This window comes from Protomyctophum parallelum (genome assembly GCF_964188405.1).
Source record: "Protomyctophum parallelum genome assembly, chromosome: 20".
In the NCBI taxonomy this organism is placed as follows: domain Eukaryota; kingdom Metazoa; phylum Chordata; class Actinopteri; order Myctophiformes; family Myctophidae; genus Protomyctophum; species Protomyctophum parallelum.
In genome coordinates, this window is record NC_139718.1 from 1,091,094 (window position 1) to 1,118,593 (window position 27,500).

At 44.3% G+C, this 27,500-nt stretch overlaps 1 protein-coding gene across 5 annotated transcripts in view; it reads right to left on the reverse strand.

The window, feature by feature from the left end:
• The window catches only part of LOC310878244 (gephyrin-like), a 39,736-nt gene that overhangs the window by 10,594 nt on the left and 1,642 nt on the right, over nt 1-27,500 (reverse strand). For 2 of the 5 annotated variants that reach the window (XM_083792462.1, XM_083792459.1), the window contains exons 2-14: nt 23,104-23,182; nt 22,781-22,838; nt 22,508-22,600; nt 19,798-19,892; nt 18,713-18,779; nt 16,106-16,561; nt 15,401-15,499; nt 13,657-13,794; nt 5,925-5,967; nt 5,157-5,294; nt 4,001-4,093; nt 1,761-1,816; nt 1,330-1,449 (exon numbers count right to left, since the gene is read on the reverse strand). In XM_083792462.1, coding sequence (XP_083648588.1) covers nt 1,330-1,449; nt 1,761-1,816; nt 4,001-4,093; nt 5,157-5,294; nt 5,925-5,967; nt 13,657-13,794; nt 15,401-15,499; nt 16,106-16,561; nt 18,713-18,779; nt 19,798-19,892; nt 22,508-22,600; nt 22,781-22,838; nt 23,104-23,182 — 1,535 coding nt within the window. Of the gene's footprint in view, nt 1-1,329; nt 1,450-1,760; nt 1,817-4,000; nt 4,094-5,156; nt 5,295-5,924; nt 5,968-13,656; nt 13,795-15,400; nt 15,500-16,105; nt 16,562-18,712; nt 18,780-19,562; nt 19,605-19,797; nt 19,893-22,507; nt 22,601-22,780; nt 22,839-23,103; nt 23,183-27,416 lie in introns of those variants that run through there. The other 3 variants (XM_083792461.1, XM_083792460.1, XM_083792463.1) reach the window with 3 other exon arrangements.

Consider the following 27,500-nt stretch of genomic DNA (forward strand, 5'->3'; position numbering starts at 1 on the left):
TCTCTAAAACACCCTGGACAACGCTCCACACGTCCCAGACTCTTCTCCCTTCTCTAAAACACCCTGGACAACGCTCCACACGTCCCAGACTCTTCTCCCTTCTCTAAAACACCCTGGACAACGCTCCACACGTCCCAGACTCTTCTCCCTTCTCTAAAACACCCTGGACAACGCTCCACACGTCCCAGACTCTTCTCCCTTCTCTAAAACACCCTGGACAACGCTCCACACGTCCCAGACTCTTCTCCCTTCTCTAAAACACCCTGGACAACGCTCCACACGTCCCAGACTCTTCTCCCTTCTCTAAAACACCCTGGACAACGCTCCACACGTCCCAGACTCTTCTCCCTTCTCTAAAACACCCTGGACAACGCTCCACACGTCCCAGACTCTTCTCCCTTCTCTAAAACACCCTGGACAACGCTCCACACGTCCCAGACTCTTCTCCCTTCTCTAAAACACCCTGGACAACGCTCCACACGTCCCAGACTCTTCTCCCTTCTCTAAAACACCCTGGACAACGCTCCACACGTCCCAGACTCTTCTCCCTTCTCTAAAACACCCTGGACAACGCTCCACACGTCACAGACTCTTCTCCCTTCTCTAAAACACCCTGGACAACGCTCCACACGTCCCAGACTCTTCTCCCTTCTCTAAAACACCCTGGACAACGCTCCACACGTCCCAGACTCTTCTCCCTTCTCTAAAACACCCTGGACAACGCTCCACACGTCCCAGACTCTTCTCCCTTCTCTAAAACACCCTGGACAACGCTCCACACGTCCCAGACTCTTCTCCCTTCTCTAAAACACCCTGGACAACGCTCCACACGTCCCAGACTCTTCTCCCTTCTCTGAAACACCCTGGACAACGCTCCACACGTCCCAGACTCTTCTCCCTTCTCTGAAACACCCTGGACAACGCTCCACACGTCCCAGACTCTTCTCCCTTCTCTGAAACACCCTGGACAACGCTCCACACGTCCCAGACACTTCTCCCTTCTCTAAAACACCCTGGACAACGCTCCACACGTCCCAGACTCTTCTCCCTTCTCTAAAACACCCTGGACAACGCTCCACACGTCCCAGACTCTTCTCCCTTCTCTAAAACACCCTGGACAACACTCCACACGTCCCAGACTCTTCTCCCTTCTCTAAAACACCCTGGACAACGCTCCACACGTCCCAGACTCTTCTCCCTTCTCTAAAACACCCTGGACAACGCTCCACACGTCCCAGACTCTTCTCCCTTCTCTAAAACACCCTGGACAACGCTCCACGCGTCCCAGACTCTTCTCCCTTCTCTAAAACACTGGTATGAAGTACGTACGTCCTCAGACTCTCTCAGGAGTTCAGTATCTTCGACCTGGACCACAGCGTCGGCTCCACAGGGGATCGGAGCTCCGGTGGTGACCCTCATGACCTGGCCGGGCATCACCGTGTGACTGGGCTGCAAGCGCACACACACACACACGCACGCACATACACACACACACACACACACACACACACACACACACACACACACACACACACACACACACACACACACACACACACACACACACACACACACACACACACACACACACACACACACACACACGCACGCACGGACACACACAGAAAGACGTAGAGAAATTAATTTGCACCAAAGCATACTTGACAGTTTAATTTAACATTTCATGAGGATCATTAATTAAACCATGTGATGAACTGTATCATTATTATTTAACAGTTACAGTAATAGAGTATTTCTACCTGTTGTCCGGCCTGAGACTCTCCCATGATAAAGCGGTCTCCGGGTCCATCCGCAGCTGAAAGACATCCATAAAGATATTAAACATGATAACATGTTAATGTTAATGTTAATCATTCATCCATAAAGATATTAAACATTATAACATGTTAATGTTAATGTTAATCATTCATCCATAAAGATATTAAACATTATAACATGTTAATGTTAATGTTAATCATTCATCCATAAAGATATTAAACATTATAACATGTTAATGTTAATCATTCATCCATAAAGATATTAAACATTATAACATGTTAATGTTAATGTTAATCATTCATCCATAAAGATATTAAACATGATAACATGTTAATGTTAATGTTAATCATTCATCCATAAAGATATTAAACATTATAACATGTTAATGTTAATGTTAATCATTCATCCATAAAGATATTAAACATTATAACATGTTAATGTTAATGTTAATCATTCATCCATAAAGATATTAAACATGATAACATGTTAATGTTAATGTTAATCATTCATCCATAAAGATATTAAACATTATAACATGTTAATGTTAATGTTAATCATTCATCCATAAAGATATTAAACATTATAACATGTTAATGTTAATGTTAATCATTCATCCATAAAGATATTAAACATTATAACATGTTAATGTTAATGTTAATCATTCATCCATAAAGATATTAAACATTATAACATGTTAATGTTAATCATTCATCCATAAAGATATTAAACATTATAACATGTTAATGTTAATGTTAATCATTCATCCATAAAGATATTAAACATTATAACATGTTAATGTTAATGTTAATCATTCATCCATAAAGATATTAAACATTATAACATGTTAATGTTAATGTTAATCATTCATCCATAAAGATATTAAACATTATAACATGTTAATGTTAATGTTAATCATTCATCCATAAAGATATTAAACATTATGACATGTTAAATGTTAATCATTCAGACCTTCAGTCTGTCACTGGGTTTGTGCTAAACGCAAACAATGACCACGGCAGGTTAACCCTTTGTGGACTGAGGTCAGCTTATAAAATGCCACATATGTGGCAGGTTAAGACTCACACGATGGAGTCTGACATATGTGGTAACCTCTTAACCTGCCACGTATGTGGCAGGTTAATACTCATATGATGGAGTCTGACGTATGTGGTAACCTCTTAACCTGCCACATATGTGGCAGGTTAAGACTGATACGATGGAGTCTGACGTATGTGGTAACCTCTTAACCTGCCACATATGTGGCAGGTTAAGACTGATACGATGGAGTCTGACATATGTGGTAACCTCTTAACCTGCCACATATGTGGCAGGTTAAGACTGATACGATGGAGTCTGACATATGTGGTAACCTCTTAACCTGCCACATATGTGGCAGGTTAAGACTCATATGATGGAGTCTGACATATGTGGTAACCTCTTAACCTGCCACATATGTGGCAGGTTAAGACTGATACGATGGAGTCTGACGTATGTGGTAACCTCTTAACCTGCCACATGTGGCAGGTTAAGACTGATACGATGGAGTCTGACGTATGTGGTAACCTCTTAACCTGCCACATATGTGGCAGGTTAAGACTGATACGATGGAGTCTGACATATGTGGTAACCTCTTAACCTGCCACATATGTGGCAGGTTAAGACTGATACGATGGAGTCTGACGTATGTGGTAACCTCTTAACCTGCCACATATGTGGCAGGTTAAGACTGATACGATGGAGTCTGACGTATGTGGTAACCTCTTAACCTGCCACATGTGGCAGGTTAAGACTGATACGATGGAGTCTGACGTATGTGGTAACCTCTTAACCTGCCACATATGTGGCAGGTTAAGACTGATACGATGGAGTCTGACATATGTGGTAACCTCTTAACCTGCCACATATGTGGCAGGTTAAGACTGATACGATGGAGTCTGACGTATGTGGTAACCTCTTAACCTGCCACATATGTGGCAGGTTAAGACTGATACGATGGAGTCTGACGTATGTGGTAACCTCTATGATGGAGTCTCACATATGTGGCAGGTTAAGAGGTCTGACGTATGAGGCAGGTTGATATGATATTATGGAGTCGTGGCGGGTTAAGGCTGCTGGACGCGTTATGTCCAACCCCTAGAGGGCTGATTTCACCCCCGTCATGAGGTCACATGACCTCTCTCACAGCATATCACACAGGGGTCAAAGGGTCGCGACCTCTCACCTCTCACAGCATATCCGTCTTTAACAGAGGCAGGAAACGGAGGCAGGTTGTCTTTGGCGTAGATGTCCTGGGAGAGGACCCTCCCCATCCCATCTGCAACGCACACGCAGGCACACGCAGGCGCACGCAGGCGCACGCACACACACACACAGGCACACGCACACACACAGGCACACGCACGCAGGCACACACACACACAGGCACACACACACACACAGGCACACGCACGCAGGCACACACACACACAGGCACACGCACACACACAGGCACACGCACGCAGGCACACACACACACAGGCACACACACACACACAGGCACACGCACGCAGGCACACACACACACAGGCACACGCAGGCGCACGCACAGGCACACGCACGCACAGGCACACAAACACACGCACACACCAACTGTGTAAGGACACACATAGCACCTCCTCCTCCGCACAGAAACACTGCCTAGAACGGCCTAAACAGAGCAGTATTTATTTTATTTGGCAAGTCGTTCAGAATATTCTTCTCTCGCCTGGTATCAATGAGGATGTGCTAGGACGTCGACGAGGTCGTCGCGATATGATGACGAAACACGCACCTCTGTAGTTGATGACCTCTGTGCCCAGGATGGGGGTTAGGGTTAGGGTTAGGGTTACCTCTGTAGTTGATGCCCTCGGTGCCCAGGATGGGGGTTAGGGTTAGGGTTAGGGTTACCTCTGTAGTTGATGCCCTCGGGGCCCAGGATGGGGGTTAGGGTTAGGGTTAGGGTTACCTCTGTAGTTGATGACCTCGGTGCCCAGGATGGGGGTTAGGGTTAGGGTTACCTCTGTAGTTGATGCCCTCGGTGCCCAGGATGGGGGTTAGGGTTAGGGTTAGGGTTACCTCTGTAGTTGATGCCCTCGGGGCCCAGGATGGGGGTTAGGGTTAGGGTTAGGGTTACCTCTGTAGTTGATGACCTCGGTGCCCAGGATGGGGGTTAGGGTTAGGGTTACCTCTGTAGTTGATGACCTCGGTGCCCAGGATGGGGGTTAGGGTTAGGGTTAGGGTTACCTCTGTAGTTGATGACCTCGGTGCCCAGGATGGGGGTTAGGGTTAGGGTTACCTCTGTAGTTGATGACCTCGGTGCCCAGGATGGGGGTTAGGGTTAGGGTTAGGGTTAGGGTTACCTCTGTAGTTGATGACCTCGGTGCCCAGGATGGGCGTCATCTCCAGGACGGTGATGAAGGCTTTATCCATGGAGGTCAGCGGGAACGGAGACATGCGGTGACGCCTCGCCACCTTACTGATGTCCACCGCACTGTGGCCTGGAACACAGCGCACGCACACACACACACATTACACTGTGGCCTGGAACACAGCGCACGCACACACACACACATTACATTGTGGCCTGGAACACAGCGCACGCACACACACACACACATTACACTGTGGCCTGGAACGCAGCACACGCACACACACACACATTACACTGTGACCTGGAACACAGCGCACGCACACACACACACATTACACTGTGACCTGGGAACACAGCGCACGCACACACACACACACACATTACTGATGTCCACCGCACTGTGGCCTGGAACACAGCGCACACACACACACACACACACACACATTACACTGTGACCTGGAAACACAGCGCACGCACACACACACACACACACATTACTGAGCGGAGACATGCGGTGACGCCTCGCCACCTTACTGATGTCCACCGCACTGTGGCCTATGGACACAGCGCACGCACACACACACACATTACTGATGTCCACCGCACTGTGGCCTGGAAAACAGCGCACGCACACACACACACCTTACTGATGTCCACCGCCAGTGTTGGGAAAGTTATTTTTTTTTAGGAACTAGTTCAGTTCACAGTTCAAAGTTTTAAAAATGAACTACACACACACACACACACACACACTTACTGGCTCTAAGAATGTTCTCATTGCTGCCACACCTGGACTGCACCTAGAGAGAGAGAGAGAGAGAGAGAGAGAGAGAGAGAGAGAGAGAGAGAGAGAGAGAGAGAGAGAGAGAGAGAGACACAGAGAGACAGAGAGACAGAGAGACAGAGAGAGAGATTTATTTGCAACAGTAGTCTGTTCATGTTCTCATCACATTTTGTGAATAAAAGCCTCATTTTGTAACTTCATTTTTATTAATAATAATTCCATGTCATGACAATAATTTTGTTCAATGAGGTTTGGCCTTTCCTAGATGGAAATGTAGTCCGTTTCCGTGTTTCCTACATTTTTAGACAACTCATAATGTGTTAGAGTAATGTCTTATAGAGTAATGTTTTATAGAGTAATGTCTTATAGAGTATTATCTTATAGAGTAATATCTTATAGAGTAATATCTTATAGAGTAATGTCTTATAGAGTAATATCTTGCAGAGAAACAGCAAGTTGAGAAAACAGGCCAGTCTTGAAAGGTTCACTTCTGTGGTCTCTAACATTACACCTATAGCTACATGTTTAAGCGTTTATTTCATATTTCACCCATTCTTGAGATAAGGGACAAAACTTTTTTCAAACTGGATTTTTTTTTTTTTCAAGATACATTCAAATCAAATGGATGTATTTGTAGACACAGGTCTCAACTACCAATATTGAGAAGGAACAGGTTTTTCGCATAACATTTCTTTCTAAAATGGGACATTTATGCACTTAATACCCGATTCATGTCAACTCCGTCAGACACACTAAAATACCTTTTAATTGAATTTGATAATTTCAACAATAATATAAAGTCCTCAGTTCTCTTATAATGGCTTTCAGTAATCAAGTTAAGTAATACAATTATTTTAATATTGTTTTTTTCCAATATCACACTATTATGAAATATCCAATTTCTCAAATCCGTCATTTCAACCTCTATTTTCAATATTATAACATGAAAACCATGTAAAAAAAAAAAAAAATCATCATTACGTATCATTTCAGTTGGTGTTTCAATACATATGCACAAAATATTTAACATCACATTTTCTATTTCTTTGGAAATTAACAAAAACATCACGGGACGAACATCTGACGGAGTTGACGAACATCTGACGGAGTTGACAAGTTTAACTGATTTAGGTTCTAGATCACCTAGGATCTTGATTCTGGTGACTAATCCCACATTTTCAAGGATGAGGAATACAGTGGTACTATTTATATTGGCCCTGTGACCATGGCAGCCATTTTCAAAATGGCAGCCACCTGCTGTTATCTTACAATAACTCAAGTTCTACATCACCTAGGATCTTGATTCTGGTGACTAATCATACATTTTCAAGGATGTGGGATACATTGGTACTATTTAGATTTGTCCTGTGACCATGGTAGACATTTTTCAAAATGGCCGCCAACTTTCTGTTATTTCCCAATAACTCAAGTTCTACACCACCTAGGATCTTGATTCTGATGACTAATCCTACATTTTCAATGAGGAGGAATACAGTTTTATGTATTTAGATTTATCCCGTGACAATGGCAGCCATTTGAAAAAATGGTGGACCTGCTATTATTTTACCAATTTAGTCAGGGAATAGGCCTATTATCAGAATAATGTCAAATCTGTGAATACATTTCTTACCAAGATTTTTTTCACCAATGTGTTTGTAAAGGTGTCTACTAACATATCCCACATTGGTTTCTATTGAACCACCCTAGAGGCATTTTTGACAGCTGCTGAAAGTTGGGTACCATACCAAGTGGCTATGGCAAAACTAGGGAGTCTATGGCCAAACTAGGGGTCAAACCCCTTGGGCTAAATTCGGCCATATATCCACTTGCCCAAATGTGCTGACCTCATTTTGTGATGATGGCTATGGCCGCTTTCAGCCCAAGGAGTGTTCTTCGTGCATAGCCAATGCTTGGAATGCATTCAGAATCATGAAAACTCCCTAGTTTGACATGTCACATGCTACTTAAAGCATAATGAACATTTTGCCTTATATAGGTTGTTGATGGTACCCCAACTTTCAGCAGCTGTCAAAAGGTCCCCTAGGGTGGTTGAATATAAAGCAATATGGGATATGTTAGTAGACACCCTTCCAAACACATTGGTGAAGAACATTCTTGATAAGGAATTTATTACCAGATTGTATTAATATCCCCTGACTAAATAACTCATCTTCTAGACCACCTAGACCCGACTTCACAAACAGAGACCTGATTGACACCTAAACAACAAGTTTGGACAGCCCCACCAATTAGTGTTACGGAAAATAGCAAGTGTCTACCCTAGGCCCAGAGGGAGACACAGAACTTAGATGCGGCTCACATGTTGCACGACTCCTCAACAAGCTGCCACCAGAGATGAGAGCTGAATTCTGCCGCACAATGCTCTGCGGCCCAGGAGCAACCAACACCCTGTTGGAGTTCTCTGAGTGGTTGAAGCATGAGTCCTAGCCATATAGCCTGTGCAAAGGCAAACACCTTGAAGACCTGCTTGAGGTGAACAGTGAGCAGTGAGCGAAAGACTGAAGACAGAAGATCTGCCTTCAGGACTATCAGGCAGGATGTGCAGTCACTGAAGGCATCAGTGTCGTTCTGTGTCCCCAGCATGTCAACCAAAGCAATGTTACCAAATCAAAGGAGCCTTCACCTCAAGTCACCTGGGGCTGGGTGAGCAATCGTATCCTGTATCTAGCCTCACAACTAAATACAGACACTTGGCCAGACTGCCGTTTGAAAGGGTCAAACCCTTCATCCTGATTGGGGAAGACCACCCCACCTAATCACACCAACCAAACAAGTGAGGTTGGGGCCTCCAGGTGGGCCAGCAGCCATCTGCACAAGACTGGGCTGGACCCTGCAGGAAAGCAATCTCCAGCCAAGACAATGTAAGTTGACTATAACAGAGCCCCAGAACACAGAGCTCATGAGAAGGATGGAGAAACACTGGCAGGAGGCCACCAAGATACAACGCCACACTGCAGTGGCCAGTGAAGTCAAACTGTGCGTCTGTACCTGAAAGAGACAAGTCAAAGGCCAAAAGCCCACCTCCTTTTAATGTCCTGTCAGTAGCAACTCAACCTGCACCTGAAATAAGCCCTGACCCCTCCCAGAGAAAGTTCATCCTTGAAAATGTAATGATTAGTCGCCAGAATCAAGATCCTTGGTGGTCTAAAACTTAAGTTATTGGTAAAATAACAGCAGGTTGGTGGTCACTTTGAAAAACAATGGCTGCCATGGTCACAGGACAAATCTAAATAGTACCACTGTATTCCTCATCTTTTAAAATGTATTATTAGTCGGCAGAATCAAGATCCTATGTGGTCTAAAACTTAAGTTATTGTAAAATAACAGCAGGTGGCGGCCATTTTGAAAAACAATGGCTGCCATGGTCACAGGACAAATCTAAATAGTACCAATGTATCCCTCATCCTTGAAAATGTAGTCTTAGTCACCAGAATCAAGATCCTAGGTGGTGTAGAACTTGAGTTATTGTAAAATAACATCAGGTGGCGGCAATTTTGGAAAATGGCTGCCATGGTCACCACGAGACAAATCTGTGATGGCCCTATAGCCAAAAATGTTCCTTAAGGCATGCTCTAACTGTGTGCCAAATTAGAATACGTCCCATTATTCAAAAACTATCATTTTATTGTTTTAGGAACACTTTTGTCAACTCCGTCAGATACATGTCAACTCCGTCAGACACAAAACCTGACGGAGTTGACGTCTGACGGAGTTGACAAAATGTCATTTGTTTTCATCTTAACCCTCTGTAGTACAATGTAGCCATTTTGTTTTTGCTTCATTTGTTAGCTAAACCTAACCCTAAACTTTTATAATAAACATTATTTTGGAATTCTTAACAAAGATCATAATAATGTCCTGACGGAGTTGACATGTAAAAGCTGTGACCACCCTGATATCAACATTGTTTGTTTAAAATATCAAACAATTGAATGCTTGTCAGACCAGGTGCTCCACTGTTGCAACAAATACAAACGGGACTTGGAAAAGGAGTCTTCAGGCTAAATCTGTCGACAATATTTTCTGATTAATTTAAGACTTTTAAAAAACCTGACGGAGTTGACGGGAGACGTGGGACACACATTTGATATGAGATATCTAATGGAAAATATAAATTAAAATTATTGTGTATATTGTTTGCTATGTTGTTGACAATCTACTTTAATTTAGTATGTATATTTATGTGATTGTGACAGTATTAGACACTTTTTTAGCAGTTTGAAATTATGACCACTTGCTGGGGACAGGCTAAATACAGGCGTTTTTGGGTACAGTGCCTGCTTTTAACTAATTCAGATGGCATATGAAAACAATTATAATGAAATTAATGGCATAATAATGCACAACTGTATTACATTTAACTTTGCAAGTGCTTTTATTTTTATTAAATTAATTTATTTTTAACAATAATAAGGCTCTTATGTGTGGGACATGTTTTTTCCACTTTTGTCCCTCATCTCAAGAATGAGTGATTTACATGTCTTCTGTGGTCTCTAACATTACACCTAGCTACATGTTTAAGCATTTATTTCATATTTACATGTCTTCTGTGGTCTCTAACATTACACCTAGCTACATGTTTAAGCATTTATTTCATATTTACATGTCTTCTGTGGACTCTAACATTACACCTAGCTACATGTTTAAGCATGTATTTCATATTTACATGTCTTCTGTGGTCTCTAACATTACACCTAGCTACATGTTTAAGCATTTATTTCATATTTACATGTCTTCTGTGGACTCTAACATTACACATATAGCTACATGTTTAAGCATTTATTTCATATTTACATGTCTTCTGTGGTCTCTAACATTACACCTAGCTACATGTTTAAGCATTTATTTCATGTTTACATGTCTTCTGTAACATTACACCTAGCTACATGTTTAAGCATTTATTTCATATTTACATGTCTTCTGTGGTCTCTAACATTACACCTAGCTACATGTTTAAGCATTTATTTCATATTTACATGTCTTCTGTGGACTCTAACATTACACCTAGCTACATGTTTAAGCATGTATTTCATATTTACATGTCTTCTGTGGTCTCTAACATTACACCTAGCTACATGTTTAAGCATTTATTTCATATTTACATGTCTTCTGTGGTCTCTAACATTACACCTAGCTACAAGATTCCTTTACAGGATCTCCTCACTGGTCAGCAAAAACACCTTGAAGACCTTAACAGGAGCCCTCGTACAAGGTTTCTTTGACTATGCATCCACCTCTTGGTACCACAGCACCTCAAAGGCCCTTAAAACAAGGCTCCAGACCTCCCAAAACAAACTGGTCAGGCTCCTACTTGGCCTCACCCCCCGAACCCACCTCACCCCTGCCCACTTTGACTGGCTGGGATGGCTTAGGGTCGACGACAGAGTACAGCATCTTGCAATGGGTCTGGTCCACAAGATTCGATACACCACCAAGATACCCATGTACCTGTCTAAATACTTCCTTAATGTAAACGAAGTCCACACCCACAACACCAGAGGGAGTGCAACAAACCATGTACAACCCAGATTCGGCACAAACAAGGGACTAAATTCTTTTCGCTCCTATGCCACCAAAATGTGGAACGCCCTACCAACAGTCATTAAGACATGTGAATCCCTTGACTCCTTCAAAACCGCTCTCAAAGGGCACCTACGGATGGCTGCAATTCGAAACTGGCCTCTGTAAAATCTGAATCCCCCCCACCCCCCCACCCCATTTTCCCTCACTGTATATTGTATCTTTTCCCTTTTTTTGCTTCCCATATGATGAATTTAGCTACATAGAAATGTCTATTTGTATGTCTCTAAATGTTTGTATGTCTTTAAATGTTTTGATGAATTGAACAATGTGGACCCTGTTGTAAACAAGTGTAATGCTTAATTGGGTCGTCCACTCACAGTTGACAGTCTTTGTATTGAGTTTGTGCTTAAAATGTACTGTAAATTCTACAAACTGTTAATAAATATTTCAATCAATCAATCAATCAATGTTTAAGCATTTATTTCATATTTACATGTCGATTTCAGCTCTGACCTTTATTTCAGACATGCTCTAGTATGTGAAGAGTCTGCCTGTGATATTAACTCATTTTGGATACACAGGTAATCTGAGATATCACATGTGATCAGTGTTGGGGAAGTTACTTTTAAAAAGTAAGGAATTATAGTTATCGTTACTTATCTAAAAAAGTAATTTGTTACTTTACTTTACATTAAATTATGAAAGTAACTACTTTACTTTACTTTAAAAAATAATAATATAAAACATGATTTAAAAGAAGGTTTTTTGTGATAGAGGTGTGTTTGAACTTATAGGTGGTGGCTGGCATGTCTTGTGAGTTTTGGGAAGTGCATAGTTTTGACAGGTCTGCCTGCTGTGGACAGTGAAACCCTGACCATTAAACACGGGCAGACGCAACGATACAGTCTAACTATCATTAATTGTGAAGCCAGCAACACGCCGATGCAAACAGACGTGTACAGTAGCTGCTCGGCCTGCTCCAAATGATATTCCCATTCGTCTGTGTCTGCCCGTGTAAACGGCAACGCAGCATCGTGTGAGGGTTGGGGAACGGATGGAAAGTACCAGTGTTATTAAGGAGGACTCCTTGGTTTCTAACGATATGGACCAGAGTTAAACTAATGTTAGCTCCCATGCTAACTAGTTGCTACTTGCTACCCTCGTCAGAAACAACACCACCATCCAGATCGGGTGGAAGCTGCTATCACTCTGCTTGTGCCCGTGGATGGGAAATGAGATTTAAAAGGCTATAGAAGCAAGGATGAAAGCACAGACACAGTTGTGTCGTGACTCGTATTTGCGTGTGTGTATTCCGTGTGACGACGAGTGGTTTATGCTGCTAGTGCTAGTGCGTTGTCGTTGCTGGCTGCTGAGTGCTGATGCATATTTAACCCATTCTGACCTGAGATCAGATTCATACGCGGTTTCCACTGGACACACACTGGTCTGATCAACCCATTCTGACCTGAGATCAGATTCTAAAAAATGTCAGTCGTTCTTCGATTTAAAAAAAATAGCAGACCTACAAGCTCGTATCGCGCCACTCGGTGGCGCGATATGAGCTTGTAGATCTGCTATTTTTCAATAGGTAAAGCACGACATGATGCTATAACACCAAAACGGGTTCCCGTTCAGAATGGGTTAAGAGCGTCATAAGCATGCGCCTGGTCCTGCGCTGGGAGTAGCAGATCTACAAGTTATCTACCCGTCGCAATGCACAGCGCTTTGGGCTTGTACATCTGTGTTTTTCCCGCAGTTAGTTTAAGAGGCAGAGCACAAACGAAACTGTCAACACAGAGAGCGCTCTCTAGTCTCTGCACTGCAGTCAGCAGCACAGAGACGCCTGTATGATAGACTCTCGGAGCTGCCAGACTTTTCACTGATCACATACGTTGACAATAACGCCATAACGCGGGTAACGCTCGCACAATAACTATAAGGCCGTTATGGAATGGGGAATGTAAAGCGTTAGGTTACAAGTTACTGCAAATAGTAGTTACGTTATGTAACGTAACGCCATGTAAGGGCAACACTGCATGTGATATCAGATTATCACAGCAGAGCCTCACCGACATACTATGAGCTGAAACGTGTTAATGGACCGCGTGTGCGTGCGTGTGTGTACGTGTGTGTGTGTGTGCGTGTGTGTGTGTGTGTGCACCTTGGGGGTGGGGCAGGATGCCGTGGAGAGGCGGGACGTGGCCTGCGTTGCCCGCGGCGACTCGGAGGGGGTGGAGCTTAGAGAGGCGGAGTCACGAGGAAGCACCTGAACGCCTCGAGAGATGATGGAGTCTGGAATCTGCACGCACGCACGCACGCACACACACACACATGCACACGCACACGCACACACACACGGTGAGTTGAAAAGATTTTATTTCGAGCGCCAAACATAAGTTACCCATTGAAATATGTCATTTAATGTGTATTTTATATGCCCAAAAAGTATATAAAGGGAAGCTGTGGCGCTGTGATGTGTGATAATGCCGGGACAGCGCTCCACACGTCCCAAACTCTTCTCCACTTCCCATCGCAGTCAGAACTGCAGCATCACTCCCAATCTTCCGCCGTAGTCTGAAAACCCACCTTTTCAGACTCCATCATGGCCCGTAGCACTTACCCTATACCCCCTTAGATAGCATTTCTGTAGACTTAGATAGCATTTGATACAGACTTATAGCATGTTATGTAGACAGCACTATAATTGCATTGTATGTAGTCATAGCACGCCATAGTACATATGTATAGCATAGTAGTAAATATGTATAGTTTATATGTATAGTTTCATTATATAGATATTCCACTGTTACTTTCTTAGCTTACGCATGTTTCATGATAAATGCTTTTATGTGATGTATTCCCATGCTTTTTTGTTCTTTCTTAATGTAAGTCGCTCTGGATTAAGAGCGTCTGCTAAATGCCTAAATTGTAAATTGTGTGATGTCAGATCTGTGGCGCTGATCTGTGATCTGTGATGTTTCTGCAGGGCCCTAGTGGTAAGAGGAAGGACTGCAGGGCCCTAGTGGTAAGAGGAAGGACTGCAGGGCCCTAGTGGTAAGAGGAAGGACTGCAGGGCCCTAGTGGTAAGAGGAAGGACTGCAGGGCCCTAGTGGTAAGAGGAAGGACTGCAGGGCCCTAGTGGTAAGAGGAGGGACTGCAGGGCCCTAGTGGTAAGAGGAGGGACTGCAGGCGGACCCGTGGATTCATGACGAGGAAACCCCGTGCAACCGAGCGCTCAATGTTAAAGCCCAGCTGCACTTCAACCGAGCGCTCAATGTTAAAGCCCAGCTGCACTTCAACCGAGCGCTCAATGTTAAAGCCCAGCTGCACTTCAACCGAGCGCTCAATGTTAAAGCCCAGCTGCACTTCAACCGAGCGCTCAATGTTAAAGCCCAGCTGCACTTCAACTGAGCGCTCAATGTTAAAGCCCAGCTGCACTTCAACTGAGCGCTCAATGTTAAAGCCCAGCTGCACTTCAACTGAGCGCTCAATGTTAAAGCCCAGCTGCACTTCAACTGAGCGCTCAATGTTAAAGCCCAGCTGCACTTCCGCATTTGGGCACCAAAATTTGGTGCCCAAATGCTGAATCGGCGAAAAAAGGCGGTAATAGACTCGGTCCTTCCGGGTGCTTCAAAACGCCACTGAGCAACTTCCACTGACATGAATAGCGGAGGGGGCGGAGCTTCGCGCCAGATCAGCCTCTATCCTTTTAATACTCTATGCGTCACACAGATAACATGTGATACACAATGAACCAATGAGGAGGAAGGAGGAGGAGCGGGGGGCGTGTCTCACCTGGTGAAATGGACCAATGTGAGGAGACTCACCTGGTGAAATGGACCAATGTGAGGAGACTCACCTGGTGAAATGGACCAATGGGAGAGGAGATAGGGGGCGTGTCTCACCTGGTTGCCATGGGAGCAGCAGGTGAAATGAGGGGGCGGGGCGGGGGCGGAGCCAGGCATGTAGGGAGTCCCCTTAGCCATGACGACCGCATGACTGGTCTGATGGAGACGTGCACACACACACACACACACACACACACACACACACACACACACACACACACACACACACACACACACACACACACACACACACACACACACACACGCACACGCACACGCACACACACACACACACACAAGACATGTGATCACATGAGTGTCGGTGAGATGAAAGGGCAATGATTGGACGACGACATTTATGATGAATTATGTAGACGGCACTATAATTGCATTGTATATAGTCATAGCACGCCATAGTACATATGTATAGCATAGTAGTATATTTATGTATAGTTTATATGTATAGTTTCATTATATAGATATTCCACTGTTACTTTCTTAGCTTACGCATGTTTCATGATAAATGTTTTTTTGTGATGTATTCCCATGCTTTTTGTTCTTGCTTAATGTAAGTCGCTCTGGATTAAGAGCGTCTGCTAAATGCCTAAATTGTAAATTGTAAATTGTGACTAAAATGTGACTAAAACTAAAATAAAAAATGTGCCGCCAAAAATCGACACCGTGTCAACACACGATTGGCCAATCGAAGTGACCCACTTTCGAGTTTCAACAACAGCCAATCACAGCGGCCGGTTGGGTTACCTTGGCGGCGATGGCGGCGGCCGTGATGTGGGAGGAGCCTCCGTGGTGGTGGTGGTGGTGGTGGTGGGCGTGGCCTCCGTGGCGGTGAGGCTCCGCCTCCTCCTCGCCGTTCCCGCCGTTCTCGTCCTCGTCCTCGCACTGCGTGCCGCGCTCCGCGGTGTGCGTGTGGGCGTGCACGAGGTCGCGCTCCGCGGTGTGCGTGTGGGCGTGCACGAGGTCGCGCTCCGCGGTGTGCGTGTGGGCGTGCACCAGGTCGTTGCCCACCACCAGCTCCTCCAGGGCGTGCGCGTGGTGTGCGTGGTGTGTGTGGGCGTGCACGTCGTTGCCCAGCATGGGGGGAAGGGGGGGCGAGGGCAGCTGCTCCAGCGCGGCGTGCACGGACTTGACCTTCACGTGCGCTTCACGCAGGAGGTCGACGGCGTGAGGCAGAGCAGGCAGGATGAACTGGAAGCACTCCTGAGGACGTTAGCACGCACACACACACACACACACACGCACGCACACACGCACACGCACACACACACACGCACACACACACACACACCTTGATGGTCAAAAGGACGATTTTGCATAATCGTTTGCCTGGTGTGTTTTGTTTTATCTGGGTGTGAAAAGAAACAGCCAGAGTGATATTGGAACATTTATATATTTTAATTAATTTTAATCATTCTAATTCAATTTTATTTCATTTTTGAGTGTTTTTGAGTGTTTAAAGTTTATTGGAACATTAAAAAATTTGAAGTCATGTTAATTAAGGTGCAATTACACTGTAAATGTTGTCTATCTAACCAAATAATTATTGTTGACTACACTGTGTGGGACTGGGTGACTGATGGCTATGTATGCGCAATGCTGTTGGTCACTGTCATCACACATGTACCTAACAATAGAGTTGAATGTTTGTTCAAGCAGCTTTCTGCTTCTAGGGGCCGACGGCATGGAACAAGCTCCCACTGTACCTTCGTCAGGCAGCCTCTGTAGACATTTTTAAAGCTCAGCTCAAGACCCACTTCTACAACATTGCTTTTAATTGATCATTTATTTTTTATTTTTTTTGTTATTCATGTCCTCACTGTATTGCATTACTGCTTGTTTTTTTTAATGTCGTTGCCTTGCTTTTCTTTTATTCTCCATTGTTCTGTAAAGCACTTTGAGCTGCATTTCATGTCATGACAGGTGCTATACAAATAAAGTTTTATTAGTATTATTATTATTATGATTGTATCCCAGTGAATTGTGATTTTAATGTTATTATATGTATTTTCTGCTGTACATGTACCTGAGGGTTTGTTATTAATGTTATTAATGTTATTATATGTATTTTCTGGTGTACATGTACCTGAGGGTTTGTTATTAATGTTATTAATGTTATTAATGTTATTATATGTATTCTCTGGTGTACATGTACCTGAGGGTTTCATTGTATCCCAGTGAATTGTGATTCTAATGTGTATATGTATATGTATATGTATTTTCTGTGTACATGTACCTGAGGGTTTCAGTTACAAAGAGAAATAGGATGGACTGTGGTGGCAAAAATGCATATAAACACTATGGTATTGATTACTTTAATGTAGCCTATACTAGTTACACTCTAATTACCACCTGTTCCTCACTGACAAACTCATTAGAGACTGCCCACTCATGTGAACCTATTTCAAACTGTGTGAGTTAACTATAGAATGGAGTCCATTTAAGGAATGACCATCTCTTGTTACTCCTGAAACTCTGTACACTGCTGAGAGTATAACATATAAACTCTGTACACTGCTGAGAGTATAACATATAAACTCTGTACACTGCTGAGAGTATAACATATAAACTCTGTACACTGCTGAGAGTATAACATATAAACTCTGTACACTGCTGAGAGTATAACATATAAACTATGTACACTGCTGAGAGTATAACATATAAACTCTGTACACTGCTGAGAGTATAACATATAAACTCTGTACACTGCTGAGAGTATAACATATAAACTCTGTACACTGCTGAGAGTATAACATATAAACTCTGTACACTGCTGAGAGTATAACATATAAACTCTGTACACTGCTGAGAGTATAACATATAAACTCTGTACACTGCTGAGAGTATAAGATATAAACTCTGTACACTGCTGAGAGTATAACATATAAACTCTGTACACTGCTGAGAGTATAACATATAAACTCTGTACACTGCTGAGAGTATAACATATAAACTCTGTACACTGCTGAGAGTATAACATATGTGTGGGGAGAGCTGAGGGAAGCTCTAGAGAGAGACACTAGTCTCTCTCTGGTGTGATGACAGATACAATAAAAGAATGGAGTTTGAATCCTGATGGTTGAGTCCTGCTTCTTCCTGATGTTGTTTACTTACTAATAGTGAGACCATTCATTTCCATTGCAGTGCGTGTGTGTGTGTGTGTGTGTGTGTGTGTGTGTGTGTGTGTCTGTGTGTGTGTGTGTGTGTGTGTGTGTGCGTGCGTGCGTGCGTGCGTGCGTGCGTGCGTGCGTGCGTGCGTGCGTGTGTGTGTGTGTGTGTGTGTGTGCGCGTCTGTGTGTGTGTGTGTGTGTGTGTGTGTGTGTGTGTGTGTGTGTGTGTGTGCGTCAGTCATACCTGAGAGCCTTTCTTGCTGCCTGGCAGGTTGATGATCAACGTCTTCCCCCGAATCCCACACACTGGTCTGGAACACGCACACGCACACACACACGCACACACACACACGCACACACACACACACACGCACACACGCACGCACGCACACGCACGCACACACACAGTTGTAATGTGTCAGTTGTTGTTGTCTTTGGCAGGGCAGTAAAACGTGCACTTCAGAACTACTAACCGCCTCGGCCATTTTCTCTAAACGGGGAGCGTTCTGAACCTCTCCGCTCCACTGCCACCCTTACATCTCCATATATGGAGCTGGTCTGTCCTTACATTCCATAATTATGTTATATCTGACCTCATCGGCCCAGGCCGTAGCGTAACGGTCTGGGCACCGGACTGGTAATCCAGTCGCAGTGTGCCGCGGGTTCGACTCCCGGACCCGACACGGCCTTTACTGCATGTCATCTCCCCATCTCTCTCCCGTTTCCTGTCAGCCTACTGTCTGTCCCTTCAAAAATCAATAAAAGGCGTAAGCCGCAAAAAAATATCTTAAAAATATATATATATATCTGACCTCATCAAACCCTGTACCCTCAAGACACACTCCATATAATTATGGCCAGTGCGCACACAACCTCAGACGTCTTACTGGTATTAATAGATTACAGTACCTAGACAGCATGCCTAGAGGAGTCACATTCAGACTTCCATCAACATGGTAATAGTCATAGTAATATTAATATTAATAGTAATATTAATAGCAATAGCAATAGTAATAGATTACCTGGATAACATGCCCAGCGGGGTCACATTTAGACTTCCCATCAACATGGTAAAAGTAATAGTAATAGATTACCTGGATAACATGCCCAGAGGGGTCACATTGAGACTTCCCATCAACATGGTAACAGTAATAGTAATAGTAATAGATTACCTGGATAACATGCCCAGGAGGGGTCACATTCAGACTTCCCATCAACATGGTAATAGTAATAGCAATAGTAATAGATTACCTGGATAACATGCCCAGAGGGGTCACATTCAGACTTCCCATCAACATGGTAACAGTAATAGTAATAGTAATAGATTACCTGGATAACATGCCCAGAGGAGTCACATTCAGACTTCCCATCAACATGGCCAGAGACATCCCTGGAGCTTCTCTCTCTATCACCTCCCTGGTGGCCTAGTGGAGACAATACAATTAATACAATACAATTAATACAATACAATTAATACAATACAATTAATACAATTAATACAATTAATACAATACAATTCATACAATACACTTAATACAATTAATACAATACAATTAATACAATGCAATAGGCTCTTTAGAGTCTATTGTATTGAACCAGGCTTGTTTTGATATCGGTATTGATGCCGTGAATAATATCGCGATAATCGGTATTATCGATTATCGGCCTTTTTAATTTGGCTGGAACCTGAAATGCTGCCAAACAGCAGTATTTCCAGATGTTTTCTTACGAACCAACTTGCTAGGACTCGTTACTCTCACCGGCGCCATGTTTTGTTTGCTTTCCTGGGCGGAGGCGGTCCGACAACGCTGCTGTCGCCTCGTCGCCGTAATTCAGCGTCAGTGCCAGTCAATGCATGGACACTAATAGGGGATTCACACTGAGACGGACTGAATCCGTTTCATTGGAACCGTTTCCGAATACGGTTGCCTGGTCCCCGATGGCCATGATTCACATTGCCCGAGATTCAACAGCGCACCTGGGTACACTTGCATAACACACTTTAATCCTCCTGATGACGGTGTGCTTGATGGCTGGCGCGCACGGACACTGACCATCAACTGTGCGACATTGTCTCAAATAAATCCAGACACACTGAATTGCATTGCCTCTTTGCCGTTATACTACTTCACTGTCAGCCTGTCTGCTATTCACTGTGTCAGTCAGTTCTGTGCTCCAGTGTCGTGTTTGATATTAGTTTGCTATGGATTCTACTTTAGCATTATTATTATTTTGTTTTACTTTGGAAACTATGCCAAGCAAAGCCCAAGAGCCACGTGTAATAAGATCAGCACGTACTGCGGTGCTGTGCCTATACGCAGATTCAACAGGAGACGGGCGGCGTTGAGAAATGCGCTGGTGTTACGCGCCGTGCAGCGGCTGTGTGTTTGTTTTTTTTTACGCTTGGCTTGTCAACTAGAGATTATGTCACGTTCTTTAAAAAAAACAGTCCACTTCCTTCTTTAGGTACACATGCATTCACATTGGAACGATCCGTATCTGAATACACTTCAACGGTCCAGAGACCCTCCCCCCATGCGGTCCCGGGGACGGTTGGGCAATCCGCTCCCGGGAACGGTACGCATCATTCACACTACCACAACATCTGCCAAGTGGTCCCGAGTATATTACAGTAGATTGTGAGTAGAGTATATTACAGTAGATTGTGAGTAGAGTATATTACAGTAGATTGTGAGTAGAGTATATTACAGTAGATTGTGAGTAGAGTATATTACAGTAGATTGTGAGTAGAGTATATTACAGTAGATTGTGAGTAGAGTATATTACAGTAGATTGTGGGTTGTGTATTCAGATGTCAGGTATGTGACATTGAAAAGGACAAATCAAACATATGGGACACTGTTTTAGAACACAATAAATCGCTACAGCCTCAGTAATGAGTATCCCAAGCGGCACACTTTACCACTTGTTTCGATGGAAATAAGAAAATGATCACTGAAACCCACCCCCATTAAACTCTGACAGTCAGATTAATGTTTTATTAAACTCTAACAGTCAGATTAATGTTTTATTAAACTCTAACAGTCAGATTAATGTTTTATTAAACTATAACAGTCAGATTAATGTTTTATTAAACTATAACAGTCAGATTAATGTTTTATTAGACTCTAACATGGTCAATCTGAGCCCTGAAGCCACTAAAGATTATAGAATACATTTTGAATCAGGTTTCTGTTTCTCCATCATATGTTACAGCCCAATGTGTATAATATACACGCCATAGCACGCTATTCACACATTAATCATGTTACCAAGATTGCCTTTTTTCACCTTAGAAATATTGCACGAATCAGAGCCTATGTGTCCTTGGACGATGTAAAAACGCTAATCCACGCCTTTGTTTTTTCTCGGCTTGATTACTGCAATGCACTTTTTTCAGGACTACCTAAGAAAACAACTGACAGATTACAACTTGTCCAAAATGCAGCAGCTAGAGTTTTAACTAGAACTAAGATGAGAGAACATATTACTCCAGTTTTGGCATCACTGCACCGGCTTCCGGTTGTTTTTAGGATTGATTTTAAAATTATTTTACTTGTCTATAAAGCTCTCAATGGTCTCGCAGCTTCCTACCTACATGACTGCTTGCCTAAATATGTCGGGCCGTCGGCATGGAACAAACTCCCACTGTACCTTCGTCAGGCAGCCTCTGTAGACATTTTTAAAGCTCAGCTCAAGACCCACTTCTACAACATTGCTTTTAATTGATCTTTTAGTTGTTTTTTTTAGTTTTTGTTATTCATGTCCTCACTGTATTGCATTACTGTCGTTGCCTTGCTTTTCTTTTATTCTCCATTGTTCTGTAAAGCACTTTGAGCTGCATTTCATGTCATGAAAGGTGCTATACAAATAAAGTTTTATTATTATTATTAGGCTAAATGCCTAAATTGTATATAAACAGGGGTGATTGCAGTGTAACAGTGCGGCTGTGTGTGTGTGTGTGTGTGTGTGTGTGTGTGTGTGTGTGTGTGTGTGTGTGTGTGCGTGTGTGTGTGTGCGCATGTGTGTGTGTGTGTACCTCAGGGGTGACATCTCGGGGGGCGAAGCCGGTGCCTCCAGTGGTCAGAATGAGATTCAACTCCTGATCATCACACCAGTCCAACAACACTTCCTACACACACACACACACACACACACACACACACACACACACACACACACACACACACACACACACACACACACACACACACACACACACACACACACACACACACACACGTGTCATCCCAAACCCTATACCACTTGTGCGAGGACATTAGTAGATCTAAAGGAAGGTCTAAAGTCTCACCTTGATGTCCTCCAGCTCATCAGGAACGATCTTGTAGGCTGATATTACACCACCTAACCTGCAGGGGGAGACAACGAGCACACCGCGGTTTGTTGAACCCTGTGTGTGTGCGTGTGTACTGTGTGTGTGTGTGTGTGTGTGTGTGTGTGTGTGTGTGTGTGTGTGTGTGTGTGTGTGTGAGAGTGTGTGACTGTGTGTGTGTGTGTGTGTGTGTGTGTGTGTGTGTGTGTGTGTGTGTGTGTGTGTGTGTGTGTGTGTGTGTGTGTGTGTGTGTGTGTGTGTGTGACTGTGTGTGTGTGTGTGTGTGTGTGTGTGTGTCTTACAGTGAAGGGTCGTGCACGAGGTCTTTCAGGTTCACTCCACTCCGGTCCTCGGCTAGGTTCCTGTAGCAGCTGTCACTCACTGCACGTGCACGCACGCACACGCACACACACACACACACACACACACACACACACACACACACACACACACACACGTCAGTGGCAGCACATGCATGTTAGCCTGGCCAGAGCCGTCTAATAGAAGAGTTAGGACATTGAGGGGGGCAGAAACCCAGAGCCATCTAATAGCAGAGTTAGGACATTGAGGGGGCAGAAACCCAGAGCCGTCTAATAGAAGAGTTAGGACATTGAGGGGGCAGAAACCCAGAGCCGTCTAATAGAAGAGTTAGGACATTGAGGGGGCAGAAACCCAGAGCCATCTAATAGAAGAGTTAGGACATTGAGGGGGGCAGAAACCCAGAGCCATCTAATAGAAGAGTTAGGACATTGAGGGGGCAGAAACCCAGAGCCGTCTAATAGAAGAGTTAGGACATTGAGGGGGCAGAAACCCAGAGCCGTCTAATAGAAGAGTTAGGACATTGAGGGGGCAGAAACCCAGAGCCGTCTAATAGAAGAGTTAGGACATTGAGGGGGCAGAAACCCAGAGCCATCTAATAGAAGAGTTAGGACATTGAGGGGGCAGAGACCCAGAGCCATCTAATAGAAGAGTTAGGACATTGAGGGGGCAGAAACCCAGAGCCATCTAATAGAAGAGTTAGGACATTGAGGGGGCAGAAACCCAGAGCCATCTAATAGAAGAGTTAGGACATTGAGGGGGCAGAAACCCAGAGCCGTCTAATAGAAGAGTTAGGACATTGAGGGGGCAGAAACCCAGAGCCGTCTAATAGAAGAGTTAGGACATTGAGGGGGCAGAAACCCAGAGCCGTCTAATAGAAGAGTTAGGACATTGAGGGGGCAGAAACCCAGAGCCGTCTAATAGAAGAGTTAGGACATTGAGGGGGCAGAAACCCAGAGCCGTCTAATAGAAGAGTTAGGACATTGAGGGGGTAGAAACCCAGAGCCATCTAATAGAAGAGTTAGGACATTGAGGGGGCAGAAACCCAGAGCCATCTAATAGAAGAGTTAGGACATTGAGGGGGCAGAAACCCAGAGCCGTCTAATAGAAGAGTTAGGACATTGAGGGGGCAGAAACCCAGAGCCATCTAATAGAAGAGTTAGGACATTGAGGGGGCAGAAATCCAGAGCCATCTAATAGAAGAGTTAGGACATTGAGGGGGCAGAAACCCAGAGCCGTCTAATAGAAGAGTTAGGACATTGAGGGGGCAGAAACCCATAGCCGTCTAATAGAAGAGTTAGGACATTGAGGGGGCAGAAACCCAGAGCCATCTAATAGTAGAGTTAGGACATTGAGGGGGCAGAAATCCAGAGCCATCTAATAGAAGAGTTAGGACATTGAGGGGGCAGAAACCCAGAGCCATCTAATAGAAGAGTTAGGACATTGAGGGGGCAGAAACCCAGAGCCGTCTAGAAGAGTTAGGACATTGAGGGGGCAGAAACCCAGAGCCGTCTAATAGAAGAGTTAGGACATTGAGGGGGCAGAAACCCAGAGCCGTCTAATAGAAGAGTTAGGACATTGAGGGGGCAGAAACCCAGAGCCGTCTAATAGAAGAGTTAGGACATTGAGGGGGCAGAAACCCAGAGCCATCTAATAGTAGAGTTAGGACATTGAGGGGGCAGAAACCCAGAGCCATCTAATAGAAGAGTTAGGACATTGAGGGGGCAGAAACCCAGAGCCGTCTAATAGAAGAGTTAGGACATTGAGGGGGCAGAAACCCAGAGCCGTCTAATAGAAGAGTTAGGACATTGAGGGGGCAGAAATCCAGAGCCGTCTAATAGAAGAGTTAGGACATTGAGGGGGCAGAAATCCAGAGCCGTCTAATAGAAGAGTTAGGACATTGAGGGGGCAGAAACCCAGAGCCGTCTAATAGAAGAGTTAGGACATTGAGGGGGCAGAAACTGAGCGCTGTTCATGCAGCCTGAACTGAGACAAGTTGGAAATACATTGTTTTCAACGAGGGCGGCACAAATAAGAGCTATTTTAAGCATGTGTGCAACATGACAACTGTTTTAAAGTATCGTACAGTGACAACTAAAGTCTCTTTAATGTTTATATTGTACTATTACTACAAAACAATCTAAAATAAAGGGATTTATTTAAGATCATTACAGCTGGGCTGTTGCCCTGAGTCCAATACATTTCTGCCCACTTCCGGTCCAGGACTTGTCCCAGTTGGTTGTCCCCATTCTCAATAGAAGTCTATGTTGGAGAGCCTCCATTGAACTTCTCTTTGTAATTATTTGTTTTACACTCACTCCAGAGGGCCACTATAGTTCCACACTCACTCCAGAGGGCCACTATAGTTCCACACTCACTCCAGAGGGCCACTATAGTTCCACACTCACTCCAGAGGGCCGCTATAGTTCCACACTCACTCCAGAGGGCCACTATAGTTCCACACTCACTCCAGAGGGCCACTATAGATCCACACTCACTCCAGAGGGCCGCTATAGTTCCACACTCACTCCAGAGGGCCACTATAGTTCCACACTCACTCCAGAGGGCCACTATAGTTCCACACTCACTCCAGAGGGCCGCTATAGTTCCACACTCACTCCAGAGGGCCACTATAGTTCCACACTCACTCCAGAGGGCCACTATAGATCCACACTCACTCCAGAGGGCCGCTATAGTTCCACACTCACTCCAGAGGGCCACTATAGTTCAACACTCACTCCAGAGGGCCTCTATAGTTCCACACTCACTCCAGAGGGCCACTATAGTTCCACACTCACTCCAGAGGGCCGCTATAGTTCCACACTCACTCCAGAGGACCAATATAGTTCCACACTCACTCCAGAGGGCCGCTATAGTTCCACACTCACTCCAGAGGGCCACTATAGTTCCACACTCACTCCAGAGGGCCGCTATAGTTCCACACTCACTCCAGAGGGCCACTATAGTTCCACACTCACTCCAGAGGGCCACTATAGTTCCACACTCACTCCAGAGGACCAATATAGTTCCACACTCACTCCAGAGGGCCACTATAGTTCCACACTCACTCCAGAGGGCCGCTATAGTTCCACACTCACTCCAGAGGGCCTCTATAGTTCCACACTCACTCCAGAGGGCCACTATAGTTCCACACTCACTCCAGAGGGCCGCTATAGTTCCACACTCACTCCAGAGGGCCACTATAGCGGTTTGTTGGGGCGAGCTCGCGTCGGGGTGCCAGTCAGAGACCCAGTCTGACAAAAGAGGTAAAATAATAACAGCCCCAACCACCGTACAAGGGATAGATAAATACATATATCAACCCCTGGAACAAACAGTAGACTCAGAATCATAAAGGAAACACACAGAGGACTTCATTTATCAGTGAGCAGTGTATTGTATATTCACACACAGAGGACTTAATTTAACCCATTCTGACCTGAGATCAGATTCATACCAGGTTTCCGCCGGACACACACTGGTCTGATGAACCCATTCTGACCTGAGATCAGATTCTAGAAATGTCAGTCGCTCTTTGATTTTTCAAAAATAGCAGACCTACAAGCTCGTATCGCGCCACTTGGTGGCGCGATATGAGCTTGTAGATCTGCTATTTTTAGCTATTTTAGCTATAGCTATAGCTATTTTAGCTAAAGCATAACATGATGCCAACACCAAAATGGGTGCCTGTTCAGAATGGGTTAAGTGTAAGTGAGTTAAGTGTATTGTATATTCAACAGTGAACCCAAACCCCAAATCAAAAAAATAAACGTTCAAATGTTTTCTTGACGACAATGTTCAGTTCCCAACAGTTTACATCCCGGTCCTCCATTTTCAATTCATCAGAACATTTAAAGACATCTAAGGATAATACAAATTATTTTCTTTCATTCCGTTAATTAATGCAATTTATTCACTATTTTGTTCATTTAAGTCTGTCATGCAGCCTAATTGATTATTATTATGATTATGATTATGATTATTATTAGATGTAGTGTAGCTGAGGGTCTGGATTTGACTAAAACGAGTGCTTGACACAGAAAATAAATAAAAGTAAATGTTATATAAATAGCCTGTCCTGCGCACGCACGCACGCACGCACACACACACACACACACACACACACACATGCAGATAGACACACACACACACACACACACACACCACGTTCCGCATAACACAGACGTGCACAAACAATAACGTGCACGTCGAGACGTGCGTGGTGGACGAGGACGGACACAGTCCGACACACGACAAGGCGCACGCACGCACGGAACGCACGCACGCACGCACGCACACATCTGGATGCACAACAACATCTGCACCGCGCGACCTGTCATTCAAAGACGACCCTCCGTGCGCCTGTCACGCGCACAGCGGT